The sequence below is a fragment of the Antennarius striatus genome, chromosome 3 (assembly GCF_040054535.1).
Source record: "Antennarius striatus isolate MH-2024 chromosome 3, ASM4005453v1, whole genome shotgun sequence".
Lineage (NCBI taxonomy): Eukaryota > Metazoa > Chordata > Actinopteri > Lophiiformes > Antennariidae > Antennarius > Antennarius striatus.
Genome location: NC_090778.1, coordinates 7,256,936 through 7,271,715, shown reverse-complemented (window position 1 = coordinate 7,271,715; position 14,780 = coordinate 7,256,936). Strand labels below are relative to the sequence as shown.

The following is a 14,780-nucleotide window of genomic DNA, read 5'->3' as shown; positions in this document are numbered from 1 at the left end:
GCGTACGATGCCAAGCTGCTCCATTTTAGCAAATTCTCTTTGTGATTGCCAGCTTGGCGGTATTGAGACGCCACGCCTGGGCAAAAACCAGCGGAACGGCTGTGGTGATGTGATGCTCCACACCATACTTCGCAACCACAGCAGAGAAAGTCGAGATGGTCAGGGCAGGAAACTCATCAAGGAGCTGCTGATATACGTCCCCTCTAGCGAGGATGATGGCGAGGGCAGGCGGAGCGGAGCACCCCAGTGTGCAGGGGTATGTGGCAGACGAAACGGCATCAATCAGGCGGTGATTCGCTACGTCAACTAGCAGTCTGAGCGTGCACAAGAAATCCGCACCCAGTACGGGTACCGAGACAGAAGCCACAATAAACTCCCACCCAAACATCCATCAAAAGACAGTCACAAACCTTGAGTAGAAGGTGCGAATTGGCATCCTGTTCGCCACGTCCAGCGGGGGTCCGACGCCGCCAGCCAGGGCATCCGTGGCTGACGCTGACAAACAGCTCAGCTGAGCGCCTGAGTCCACCAGCAGGCGACGCCTGGACAACTCGTCCTCAACGAAATGCAGACGTTCCGCCGCACCAGTGCCCACAGCTGCTACTGAGCACTGGCCCTGATATTTCTCTGATTGCAGAAGGAGCAGGGCGGAATACAGCGCCTTGCCTTTGCTCCAAAACGGCGATGATAAAAACAGAGCACCCAATTGTCCGTCCGGCGCACCGCCAACGCGGCCATGGTTGGCACAGCTCCATCCTCTGGCGGGGGCTGCGGCTGTCCCGGTAGCACCGTGTAGACGTGAGAGCAACAGCACGCCAGCAGAATCCTGTCGGCCTCCTCCGCCAACCCTCGGTAATCCTTCGTGCGCGTGAGAGATGATGTGGCGAGAGCACCGGCGGTGGAAGCTGGCAGAGGAACAGCTTGATAAAGAGGAAGGAAGTATCACCGGATCTCATCAGAGCCAGCATGTTCTCCATCAGCTCTATGGGCTTTGCGTCCCCCAAGCCGTTGAGCAACAGCAGCCTCGCCGCCCGCTGGGCGTTGGATAGCTGGAACACTTGCAGCAACATTGCCTTCAGCGCGCCATACTTCCCTGTCAGCGGCGGGTCTTTCAACAGCCCCATGACGCGGCGGGTGGTAGAGGAGTCCAGGGCTGAGACCACATGGTAAACCTGGTCTCATCGGCTGTGATCCCACAGAGGTGATACTGCGCCTCAATATGTTGGGGTCATGCTGACAAAACTCCGGCAGCTTAACTGTAGCCGCAAAAATCACGGGAGAAGCGGCAGGAACCTGTGCCGAACTACCCTGCTGGGTGTCGCGACTGGCATCCATGATCACGTCAGGGTCACCAATGTGGAGGTTCGCAGGAATGAGGCAAGGGTACGGGTGAGTTCAGTGTCTTTATTAACAAGCGTGCCACAACAACCAACACAGTCCCTTTAAATACCCACTTCCCCTATCACATCCTTTAACCCCGTAAAGTCACACCTTCCGTGTGCCTGTCTGGTGTGAGACAGCTCCCCCAAGTGTCCACTACACACGCACACATACAAGTAAGTGATGCAACATGAATGAGCGTCTGGAAGAATCCTACCAAAATTGCATCTCTGCAGACAGCACCTACTTGTAGAAAAGTCATAGCAAAGCTGTTCTAGTACACATAAAACATTGTGCAAAAATCTTAACCTGACAAATCAAAAGTGAAAATGAAGATGATGGATTATCAACAAAAAGGGAAGGTGGGTATGTGGGAGGAGTGTGTTTGTGACATAATCAAAGTCAATATGACATCATAATGTGTGCATGCGTGTTTGTGTGTGTCTGTGGGGGGTAGCAAAAGAACTGAAGAGCAGAGAATTTTTCTGGAGGTGAAAGGGTTGTGTGGGAAATGTAATGCATGTCTATCTTTCAGTGAGAACGGACAGGGAAACAGATGAGGGAACCACTGGGGTATTATCAACAGTGCACCTTGGCAATGATGCAACTTTCTCTCTGGGCAATGGTTTTTGGCTGAGCACCTCCAGTGTAAGAGTGTGATTTATCACTCCTTCACAAGAGTCACAAGGTTAGCGTGTATGATTGTGTAGTAAATGGCTGATAGACAGGATAAGTATTTTGCAGGATCATGTCTGGGATTTCATGATTTTATATTGTCTCTAATAAACAGGATTGATCCTGACCTCCTTAAGACCTGAACCAATCAATACACTATAATGAGCAGACAGCCTGTTTTAACTGGCATGGCAGGACTGTTGTCTTATTTGTGGCAAGTGAAGAAATATGTATGAACATTGCATTACTTAGAAACTGTGCATAGCTTGTATCTATTTGAGCTTATTTCCTATAAAGATCTGTATTCATATTCCAAGAACAAGCAATACCAACTGAATACACCAAACTGATTCATCTCTTTCTTCTTGACAATTTTTTTTCTTCACTTAAAACATACGTCAAGTACTCATTCATTGTTTGTGGGTAAAATCATATTTCAAAAATAGAAATTAAGTCCAAACTGATTCTATAAATCTGTGTGTCTGTGAAAACTAATATAGAAATTGGAGGAATATAAATCAGAGCAATGATTGCAGCAGCTTGTGTCTAATTTCTCTTTGGTTCAGCATGAGTTATGATTCTGAGTGGAAACAGTTTGAATTTTTGGCACATCCTTAGGTCAGTGTGGTGCCTCTGGTTTTCATACAAATTCAAATTGTATTGATTACTAACATATCTATTAACAGTTGTTTATATCCCAGGTGGGCGGTTAGCTGAACACCATCCAGGGTCGATTGATCAAATCCAGATGCAATTTCTAACTGAAACCTTTTTCTTGGCTATCCTCCAACAGCCTTGTTCTTTATTCATTTCTCCTTGTCCCTTTCCTTCCATTGTCCTCCCAGGAAGCTTCTTGGGAAACAACAAGAACTGCACTTCAGGCTTGAATCAGGTGGCCATTACATCTTTTGAGTGACTTGTTTACTGGTAACTCAGATAAAATGATGCAGGTAAACGTAGGACTGGGACCCTCAAAATTATTTTCATTAGGCAAAATAAGCCTAGGGACCACACATGAAATAACGAAGAAAAGCTCACTCAAATATGTGGAGGCCCGCTTTAATTACATAGCCTGTTGCTTTTCACAGTGTTTGAAGAGTGGGAATTTTTTAGACAAGTAGTGAAACTTCTCCTTCATTTCTAAACAAAACCCCATCAAAACTTAACAGTGACTTAAATATAAACCCTTACTCATAAAAAGGGTCAGTCTTTTAAAAAGTGCAATCTGTGAGAAGATGGCCTGGGGCCATGTCAAAATGCTGAAAGGGGAGACTAAAATGAAAAGTTCAGTGATAATAATCTTACATGGCATCCTTCTCTGCTGGAAACATAAAAAAGCAATCTACAAAGGAAAAAGTTAGACAGGACACCAGAACAGTTCAGAGCTTGTTGTATTAAACATGACCTTATCTTACCAGCCAGTGTTGAACTCAACGTGAGCATCAAAGAAGCCCACAACCCGCGCCGTGGCTGCATTCCAGCCATGTATTCTGGCCCTGATGAGGCCCTCTCTCTTGCTGTTCCTCACAATTTTTACCAGGCCAGGGTAGCGTTTGTTCACATACTGGTCCAAGTTAAATTTCAGCTCCACTGAAAGAGATTAGAGAGGAGATTTGTTTAAATGACACCCAATAGACAGTGTGGCAACATTAACAGGGCACCTGAGGGGAATGATAATGTGTTTCCAAGATAACCCAATAAATGGATTTAACCTTGCTTGCCTTTGAATCTAAGCAGAGTTTAGAGCAGTAACTTTCTCAAAGCTTGATGAAACGTTTGAAGAAACTCAGTATGTTTCAATCATGTCAGCGTCTAAAGGTTGTAACGATATCGTGTTACCCCAGAAGCTTAGGACCATTGAGGGTGGTTTTGATTAGGAACTCCCAAGATCTTATTTCAGCCACCTTCCTTTGAAATCTGCAGCTCAAAACCAATGTGTTTTTGCTTAGCTAACAAATCTTCAGTTTCCAAAGCCTCTGAATAGATTATAAATAGAAGTAAATAAAAATGTGCCAATTTCAGCAATGTAGCTTGTAAATTGGATTATTGTATTTGGATGCATCTCTCCATCCATCCATCATCCATCCATCCATCCATCCATCCATCCAATTTACTGAGTGAATCATTACATTCACCTGCCGAGTTTATGTCACATGGTCTGGTGGAATCTGGAAGCCTTTTGTTTTCCTTTTGCTTGTGTCCTACGAGGTTTAGTTTATGCAACAAAAACACTTAGATTATGCTAAAACAATTTTTTCCCTCTTAATATGAACATTTCCTCATGTTAATAGAAAACATTGGGTGGCTTTACATTCCCCTTTAAATGTATCTGCTGTAAAGCTGTTGTGTGGAGCGCTGGCCTGAGGAGACACAGTGACTGTGGAAGCTGTCAGGAGTATTTTTCCAGCTGAATGTCTTAAAATACTGCAGGGATGAAAAGCAGTGACCCTTGAGGAAAATGGGTATTCGCGTTCGACACCAAAATAAAGCACCCACTGAGTCAGTGGAACTTTGTGTCTGTTTTTGTCTGTCTGGGTCCTTTGTTATATGACAGTTGTGCACTTCTCTTAAACGTGGACAAATGGCCAGCAGGAAGGTTAGCATTGTGACAGGTAAATACAGTCCATTGTGACATTCTGGTGTTAGAGGTGGAAAGAAACAACTCATACAATTATTTAAGCACTCTTATACCCAATTGAACGTCTTCGTGTCCAAACAATGATGTAATTTTTATTACTCCACTATTATTCCAAGTGTAGTAAATTATCACTTCACAGATTAAGATTGACATAAACAAAACAAAAAAAAAAGCCATGAGACTGATTCTTGCTGATCAATTTGGCTTGTTGCTCATCACATAGCACCTAGTCTCGTTCCAGTTTTCTCTCAGAAGCTTCGCATGGATTCATGCACATTGTGAGTGTTCAAAGAAGGTTAAACTTAACAGAATAGCAATAACAATATACAAATAAGGTTTTGTTTATTCTTTTGTAATGGTTCTCTGGACGCTTTCCAGAGGAACTGTGCTGGCCAACCTCTTCCATCTACAAAAGGTTGCAAATCAAAAGAAAAAGCAAGAACAGGAATTAAAAAAAAGGTGAAAGCCTGAAACGCAATTCAAGTGGAGGTTACCACTTGATCCAGAGCAAGCTACACTCATTAAAGTGAAACATTTCCTATTTCATCTCTTTGCTGTGCTTTGGTGTAAAGCATCGCTGAGCACAAATATTTACTACTAATGTCATGAAATCAGTCATTAGTAATGAGGTTCAACTTTATAGGATTCCCATTTGAATTAGAACCACATTGTGCTTCTTTAAGGGTCCAAAGACCTTTACAATTTGTCTCTTTATACACTGCTGGTGGTTTTGAACATGTGCAATAGGTGTCCTTCATCATCAGCCTACCCTGAAGGCAGTGACGTGCGGTCAAGGGAGGCAGGTGAGGCGCGGTCTCACCTGCCATAATGAGAGAAAAAAAATGAAAAATGGAAGAAATAAATTAGATGGTTATATTTATCCAGTGATGCGTATTATAAACTTATTTTCTATTCAAAATCACCAATTTTAGGGTATTTTGACTCAAAATCGCTGAATTTTCACATTTACCGCTGAAATACTGAGAAGAGACCTGCGGTGAGGCACCAGCCAGCCGAGCTTCACCATGGATTGTGCAATGGCTCAGCTCGCTGTGCTGGCATGCTATACAGTGAGCCCGTAATGCTATCTCTCTATATGTTGCTATTAAAATGTTAAAATGTTTGCTCTCTGAAGTAAATTTCCATAATGTAGATAGTATATATAATGTACAGTGGTTATTTTTGTCAACAGCTGCATGTGTGTAACGTATTTCGAGTTGAGCGGTTCTGAAACCGCTTGGGTAAGGCACTACGTGAGGCACGATGCTGTCGTGCTTCATTGATAGGGGGCGCTGGTGATCCCAGGTATTCAGCCGAGGAGTCTTCTTCCTCAACCGTAGAAGTGACAGTAAACCACAGCCATTAATTTATTTTCCGCTCGCCTTGCCTTACTATAAAAATGGAGGATTACAGATCTCAACTCACATTTTTTTCGCTTCTTTTATTCAGAAGGATTTCATTTAAAAGTAAACATAACATATAAAGAAACATGTAGGTAACAACATAACAACTTATTTCTTAATCAAATGTAACACACAAATAACCATATTTGTGTGTTACAGTTTGTACGTGTAAATAATTCTGCTCTGAGACTATAAAAATAACCCACTCACTGTTGATAATTAAATGGTGAATAAGCTAAACTGTAGGTTCATATGTTTGTAAATCTAATTATGATGAGATCAGTGCCTCACCCGCCATGAACCTCACCGCACATCACTGCCTGAAGGTACAATATGATGAATGTTGTTATAGTGTAATAATTACCAGGATTTGGTGGGAAGAAGAAAAATTATGGGCATTTGTCTGTTCCTCAGAAAGAAATTCATTGGACTGCATCCATTGTAGGAGAGTAATGGAGCAGGGAATAAACTGTAAAGGCAAAGCAGCACCACAGTGTGGAGGAACAAATAACTATCCAACAATGCATTGATTAACGCAGAATGTGAGTTCTATGAATTCCATCGGTGAGATTGGATGATTGTGTAAACTGCTAGTAGGGAGCTAATGAATATGTTTTTATTTAAACTGTGGTAAAATATCCATTTAAGTACACGCTGCTAAACCTCCTCACATAAAATACCTCTTATTCTCACTAAATCTAAAACATCCTAAAAATAACTGAATTTCTGTTTCATATTAGAACACAAGTCCTTTGGATATTATTCATGAGAGGCATTTCCGCCAAGACGAGAAGTGTCGTATTACTTTTGGCCATATTTTGAAGACCATATTACTTTTGGTGAGCCAGTTCACATATGGTTACTTCACTGGTCCAATCAATTTCAGACCTGGTTCGGTAGTAGTGTCTGAGACAAGTCCATAAATCCACAGTGACCTGTGGTTTATGGAACAGTGTTAAAGCTTTTTTTTTTTTTTCTGAAGCTGACCTACCGGCCCTCAGTAAATATCTAACAAACACAGCCAAAGGGAGCACTGAGGTCTACCTTAAGTTAGATGAAAACATCTTGGCAGAAAGCTCTGTGCTTTATGAAACTAATGTATGTGCCAGCAACATTTATTCACAACAGTTAAATGGAAAATGAGTTGATGTTTTTAGACTCGTCTACCCAACTCTTAAAATTTGTACATAAACCTGATTGATTTTGCTTGAATTATGAATAGTAAAATAGACCATGATTCTCTAAAGTGAATTAAATTATGTTTCTCTTCTCTCATCATTGCTGTTTATGTATTAATCTGAATGTCGGATGATTGGATTGCTCTCTAAATAACTGAATACTGACAGTTGTTTTCATCGTATGATTGTGTGAGTTACTTTCTCAATTAACTCCTGCTTGTTACTTGTTCTTTGTAATTGATTTTCTCATATGAAGGCAGCACATTTTTTAATGGAACATCGAATCAAGGAACTAAAATCAGCTCAAATGGACTAAAAACACATTTCCACAGTGAATAGAAACAAGGTATATTCCACATTTTTATCTTACAGCTGTCACAATAAGGCAAATTTCCTGCTGAATGTTAATGAGCAAATCCCCCACTTACATGCTTTAATTTGAATTAATATATAAAATACTTAAATTGATTAAATTCCATTTCAAATTCAATGACATAAGCCACACTCGTCAGTTTATATCCTGCTTTCATGATATGAATCAAAGCGATCACTTTGCTTAGATTGAATCTTATCGGGTTCATTAAACCCAAACCGGCTGCTATCATGCCAACGACACGGTGTCAGGCTGCCTCATACATGCAATCGACGATCTCTAATGGGAAAGTGAATTTATTTCAGACCATTAGAACCAATAGAAGTATATGAATAAACTTCTTAGCCACCAATAAATGTCACCGGCTGTCCCAGCAAAGGAACAGCGTGACGATTCAGACGCCAACGTATTTCCTGTGTGGGATGTATTGTGCCAATGTGGCTGTAATGTTCCTCTTCTCATCTCACAGAGCCCTGTTTAATGAGAGGGGACAGACAGAAACAGCCATAAAAGGTCAAGCAGTCTGGCCTGCATGTTAATTATGGTACGGTCACAGCAGAGTGGCTCCCAAGAAACAGCTCACGAATCCTCACAAATTAATATCAGCGATGGTTAACATACAGAGGCCACTGACGGATGAAGACAGAGGTTCCACTGCATCTCATGAAAACATACCAAAGAAAGCAGGCTGTGGAAACACCGACAGATGTGATGGAAACAAACTGTAGAGACCGCTCAAATATTCTGATGCAAAAGGCAAAAATCACTAAAGATGCAGCAAAAAAAGAACAGTTCCGTTTTTTGCTGGTTGCTACCATTTAACAGCCTCTGTAGTGTGACCTCTTCATTCTAACAGTTCTGATGAGTTTTCATGCCTGAAGTCTTATTGTGGCAGAACGGGTGGATCCACAGGGTCTAGTTGGTGGGAATGTGGTACAAATTTTGCGACTGAAATATCAGGATATAAGACATTTGCTGATGAAGACAATTTAAACAACAGTCAAGACAGTAAATCCCCCGGTCCCTCCAGGTTAAGAGTCATGGCAGCAAACCACTTTTTCTGATGACACTGCCTCATAATTTATAAATACAAATGCTAATGAAAGTCTTTCTATGTATCCTTAACAAAAAGAAAGACTTTAAAAAGACTGAAATAAAATTCCCTAAATTTCAAAGGTTACCACTACACTGAAAATGTATATTTAAACTTTTGATTTGCTCTAGATATGACTGATTCAAAATTATGAAGATGTGAAAAGACACATTGTTAGTGGGTGGCTGATGTTTCTGAGATAGAGAAAAAAAAACACCCACAGAGACAAATTCATTCATTTTCTGCCGCTTCATCCACCGTACACTCTAAAAAATGATTCAATGACCTGGTAAATGTGACAGTAATATATAGGTATGTATGCTCAATAAAAATTCTGAATATCATCATAATGAGTATTTGATTTGACTACATCAAAATTAATTAGTAAAACTCCAACAGGAATATGGAAAGGAAAACTTAATTAAAATAAGTTATGGGGCGGCACGGTGGCGCAGTGGTTAGTGCTGTCGCCTCACAACACGGCGGACCCGGGTCGAGTCCCGCTCTGTGCAGAGTTCGCATGCTCTCCCCGTGTCTGCGTGGGTTCTCTCCGGGTGCTCCGGCTTCCTCCCACCTCCAAAAGCATGTGCTTCAGGTTATTTGGCCGTTCCAAATTGCCCGTAGGAATGCATGTGTGTGTGCATGGTTGTGTGTCTTTGTGTGTGGCTCCGCGGTGCACTGGTGTCATGCCCGGAGTGTCCCCCGCCTCACGACCTATTCCGCCTAGATAGGCTCCGGCTCCCCGTGACCCGCTGCGGTGGATATTGCGGTGGTAATCTGAAGATGACTGACTGACTGATTGATTCATGATTTAGGCTTTTAACATAATGGAGGATGTCCATCTAACAATAACATGACACTGTAGTTTTCTTTTAAATAGAAAGCAAAAACTGAGTTACATCTCAAAACAGACTGAAGAATTCATCTGTTCAGTAGATTCAGTGACTACTGGTGATGATCTTATGCACTCTCAATCTTCTGAGAGTTGCTACTGCAGATTTTCTACATTTTTCTCATCAAATATTAGGCAGTTGGGGATACGGTGGCACAGAGGGTGGGACTGTCTCCCCACAGCAAGAACCGGGTTTGATTATTTTCTCTGCAGAGCTGTAGGTTCTCCCCACCTCTGCATGGGTTTTCACTGGTTTCTCCCTCCCACCTCCAAAAACGTGAAATGTAGCTAGATTTTTTTTGGCCCTTTGATGAGCTGGAATCTTATATGAGGTGTACGCTGCCTCTCGCCCGTAGTCAACTGGGACAAGCTCCAGTAGACCTGTGACCCGTGAGATTTTACACTCTTACAGTAAAAGTATTTTAAGAAGGGAGAATAGGCAAATGATAAAACACAAAAAAAAGATAAATCTAAAGTGTAGAGTGAAGCAGACTGCCATGTTATGAGAGGAATATAAATATCTCATAAATAGCATGAAGTTAGCACATCGGCAGGGAGCATTGATGAGCCAATGGTGACTCCTGTTCAGCCTTCTTGATTCACCCTGTTCCTTTGCTAGCCTGAGGGAGTCAAGCCTATTACTCCGTGCCAAGTGAAGGAGGGCCAAGAGACAAATGCAATCTAGTTCACTGAGAAATGAAAAACCTAGCAGTATCTTCTGCTATGGGCATCATGTTATGGAGAAAACTAAGCTTAGCTCATATTGTTATGGAGATAGCTATACACAGTAATTCAAGATAAGATAATTTCCATCTTTCTTTAAAGCTCTTCCAAAACCTGACTTTCAAGAGTTGACCCTCAGGGGTTCTTTTTCCCATCAAAGGTCCGCAAATCCAAATGTGCAGAAAAATCCCAGAAATAAACCTTCATACAGCAGCACATATGCACGTACCAAAACACACACAGCCTAAGAAGAACAAATGCTCTGGCTGGAATCCAAAAACATCACACTAACTCCTCTTAGTAAGATAGCAGAGTTCATATTCCACCCAGCAACACAAACATGATAAATTGGGTGGCTATCTCGACTGAATAAGCAAACCTACAGCATGTGACAATGACGGACTATAGGTTCCACAGGATTTATCATTCAAACTGTAACAGGATAAACTTCTAGATAAAAACAACTACCCATAATGCATAAAAATAAAAATGGTCAGAAAAGTATTGTTTCAAACTTCCAGAGTGATGAGATATCGATTACAATAAACTGATACCCAGCAGAACGTACTGTATAAGCCTGGAACACGATCACTACCAAGATGTATTGATTAATGTTTTTGATGAAAGAAAAGGTCTTACCGCTGTCACTGTTGTCATCCACCAGAATGATCTCCTTGAGAAGATGTGCTGGTGTATGGTTGACCACACTGTGGACAGAGCGCAGGATCACTGACAGCGCCTCGTTCACAAAGATGAAGACCACCGAGATCTGAGGAAGGTCCTCTGGATATGTCAACTGTTTACACCTGTAAGGATGAATTATAGATTATTATTATTATTATTATTATTGCCATCGCTAAAACAGCCTGATGTTTGTTTGTTTGATAAATAGTTTTGTGAAGTGTTACGAGATGTTTACATGCCAGTTAGTTGCCTGGCTTACACATTGTCTGGTACTGGACTACCGGTTTTCTGATAAGTGGACAACTACTCTACATCCACAGCAACTTCCTAGTAAATATACTGTATTTACAGTACATTTACAGTTAGTTGGCCCCATCAGATGGATGTAAATTACATTCATAGTTTTCCTTCTTGGGATTAAAGCTACTTGTTTTCACATAACCACTGTTCAGTTAGATATTGCTAATGCATTCCCATGTAACCATACATTTCTATGCAAAACAAACAGTTAAATCATAGATAACTTTTTTTTTAATTCGGCACCAAACTAACATGGCAAAAACAGCATTTCAATAAAATATCATTTGAAGCAACAAAACACTTTAAGAAGCTGCAGCTCCCTGTACGAGATATTTGATTATTGTGATGAGCACACTCTGAAAGTATAATGTAACCATTTTCACTATAGCAGGCACCTAGCTGCTCCCCATTGCTACAGTGAATACACACACACACACACACACACACACACACACATACACACACACACACACACACACACACACACACACACACACACACACACACACACACACAGAGACAAATAAGCAACATCTTGTGACGCTTTCCACGCAGCTCCACAAGCAATAGCTGCAATTTATGTCTTCTGCAGTTGTTTCCTTGTGTTTTCACGTTATTCAGCATCACCGACTCATTATGCACAAATAAAGAGGAAGCCAATGGAACGACTGTGAATAAGAATTTGTTTTTAAGTTAGCTGTGTAATATTGGGATAGCATTATTGACAAGGTAGATAATTAAATCTGCGTTTCCTTCATTATTACTTAATTCCATTAGGCACTTGAATTCCTATTCATCAAGAGAGGTGTTGATAGATCATTAAGTAACTTATTGCATTTGCCAAGTGACAGACCATTTATGAGAAATATTACGGAGACAATTCATTGTCATAGGTTATTAGATGTGACAAACAAGGGATGAGGCTACAATTCATTTTACAAAATTTAACTTGGAAAAGATATTATTTTAAAATTAATTGTCTCATCACCCTGAACCTCAAAGTACAGCTGCTACAGAAATGTATACCGACAGGTTCCATTATTAAAACACATACAACCTATCCTAAATAACTAAATGCTATTCTGAATCCACTTACTGGAGGTGATCAACAATGACTTAATGTAGAATCTGATGCTATAGCCTACTTTATCATAATTAAAATTGTTTTAGCTACATGTGACGGTACAAGTGAGTGTTAATATCTAAAAGAATGTTAATATCTCAATTCTGAGGTTGGGTATACTAAAGTCGAGAGAGTAGAGTATAACTTTATTTATCCCTTAAGGAGGTTCCATCAGGGAAATTAATTTCTCCGTCGTACACATCACAGTGAGTACACAAAACAGAGAAAAAGCACACAGAATGCACAAGCACATAGAAAGTAGTACAACACCAAAATAGAAAGATTAATAAATAACCTATCAAGAATATACAAATAGAAAATCATAAATAGGCATAGAAATAAAAAATAAACAGGCCTAGTTAAGCATGGGTATAGTGAAATTTCTATAGTGTTTGCATTGTTTTTGCTGTATTGTTTGTGTCATCCCTCAGCTCTTGTGTGGACTTCCTTCTTCTTCATCTCCCCCAGAGAGGAGTTGAGCAGTTTAATGGCTCAGGGGATGAACAAGTTCTTAAGTCTGCTTGTCTTGCATGTTGGGAGGCACAGCCTCTGGTTCATCAGGCTTCTCTGGTTGTTGGTAACGGTGAGCAGAGGGTGGCTGACATTGTCCATGATGTCTAGCAGTTTGTCCAAGGTTCTCTTCTCTGCCACTGTTGCCAGAGGGTCCAGCTTCATCCCGACCACTGAGCTGGCACGCTTGATCATCTTTTCCAGCCTGGAGAGGTTCGCCTTAGTCACGCTCCCTCCCCAACACACCACAGCGTACGACAGGACGCTGGCGACCAGAGACTGACTGATAGAACATCCACAGGAGTTTCCTGCAGATGTTGAAGGCCCTCAGCCTCCTCAGAAAGTAAATCCTGCTCTGTGCTTTCTTGTACAGCTGCCTCGTGTTGCTGGTCCAGTCCAGCATGTTGTCTAGCCGCAGCCCAAGATATTCATAGGTTTGCACAATCTCCACCTTCTCTGTTCCTATCAGAACTGGTCTAGGTTGGGGTCTGTCCCTCCTGAAGTCAATGACCAGCTCTTTAGTTTTCGAGGTGTTGAGCTTCAGGCTGTTGCTGTGACACCAGTCAACAAAGTCCTTCACCAAGCATCTATACTCCTCCTCCTCATTGTCCCGGTTACATCTCACAATAGCTGTGTCATCTGCGTACTTCTGGATGTGACACAGTTCTGAGTTGTAGCAGAAGTCCGCCATGTACAGGGAGAAGAGGTTTGGGGACAAGACAGTCCCCTGTGGAGCACCGATGCAGCTGACCATAGTATCAGACGTGGGGTCCTTTAGCCTGACGAACTGTGGTCTGTCGGTGAGGTAGTCTTGGATTAAAGCAACCAGGCCGGGGTCCACTCACATTCGTAGGAGTTTGTCCTGTAGTACACAGGGCTGGATGGTGTTAAAGGCTCTTGAAAAATCTAGAAAAAGGATCCTCACAGTGCCGCTTTCCTTGTCCAGATGCAGATGCGAGTGGGCTCGGTGTAGCATGTGGAGGAATATTGCCATGAGTCACCTGAACTCTGCTAGTCGTCAGCGCCCTGACAACCAAGGGAACTGGCAGCTTGATTCAGCGGCATCCGCTTGGTGGGGGGGGGGGGGGGGCAGCAGCCATACAGCAGATGGATCCCAGTGTGGTGCTAAAGTTGCATCCTCCCTTCTGCATCTAATGGAATCCTCCTTACACTTCACAACTAATGGTTGTGTGTGTGTGTGTGTGTGTGCGTGCGTGCGTGCGTGTGTGTGTGTTAAATGATGAAAACTTGGTGAGAAAGGAAGCACCAATACTGTCGGATGGCACAGCAGATGGTCTTTTATTTACTTGTGACATTGCATAATAAATGCTTTGGATGTAAAAAAAAAAAAAAACTAAAACAAAACGGCCTGCTTCAGTCGCATGCACCAGATGTGGGCAGTGATTTACACACCAGATCAACTTCAGTTGTTCATTGATCCCTTGCAGTTTCAGTTCTTGCACATTTCACATCTTATTCATCTTGTTGTGTTCTATTGTTGACCCTTTTACAGTGAAAAGGGTTAAAAAAAATTTACAGATCAAGTGTCTCAGCTTTAATAGCATTTTTGTTTAGTTTGAACTTCAACATAATTGAAAATGGACTACGTATAGAGGTGGAAGACCTTGAAAGTGGTTGCTGATTCTTAAAGAGACATTAGTGACATCCTGTTGCAATAACAAAACAACACAAAGCCAAAACAAAAAAAATTAAGGGTAAGGCTAACATCACAGTCACAGCTGTGTACTCATTGCTTTGTCTTTTGCTGTCCTGTGTCTTCCTCTTCCTCTGTGTTCCCCAACGCTCTT

At 41.7% G+C, this 14,780-nt stretch overlaps 1 protein-coding gene across 1 annotated transcript in view; it reads right to left on the bottom strand.

Annotated features, from left to right (window-relative positions):
* Window positions 1-14,780, bottom strand: part of galnt9 (polypeptide N-acetylgalactosaminyltransferase 9) — a 129,769-nt gene that overhangs the window by 95,993 nt on the left and 18,996 nt on the right. Inside the window, exons 3-4 of the mRNA XM_068311164.1 lie at window positions 10,995-11,161; window positions 3,471-3,645 (exon numbers count right to left, since the gene is read on the bottom strand). Of these exons, the coding sequence (XP_068167265.1) occupies window positions 3,471-3,645; window positions 10,995-11,161 (342 nt within the window). The remainder of the gene's footprint in view (window positions 1-3,470; window positions 3,646-10,994; window positions 11,162-14,780) is intronic.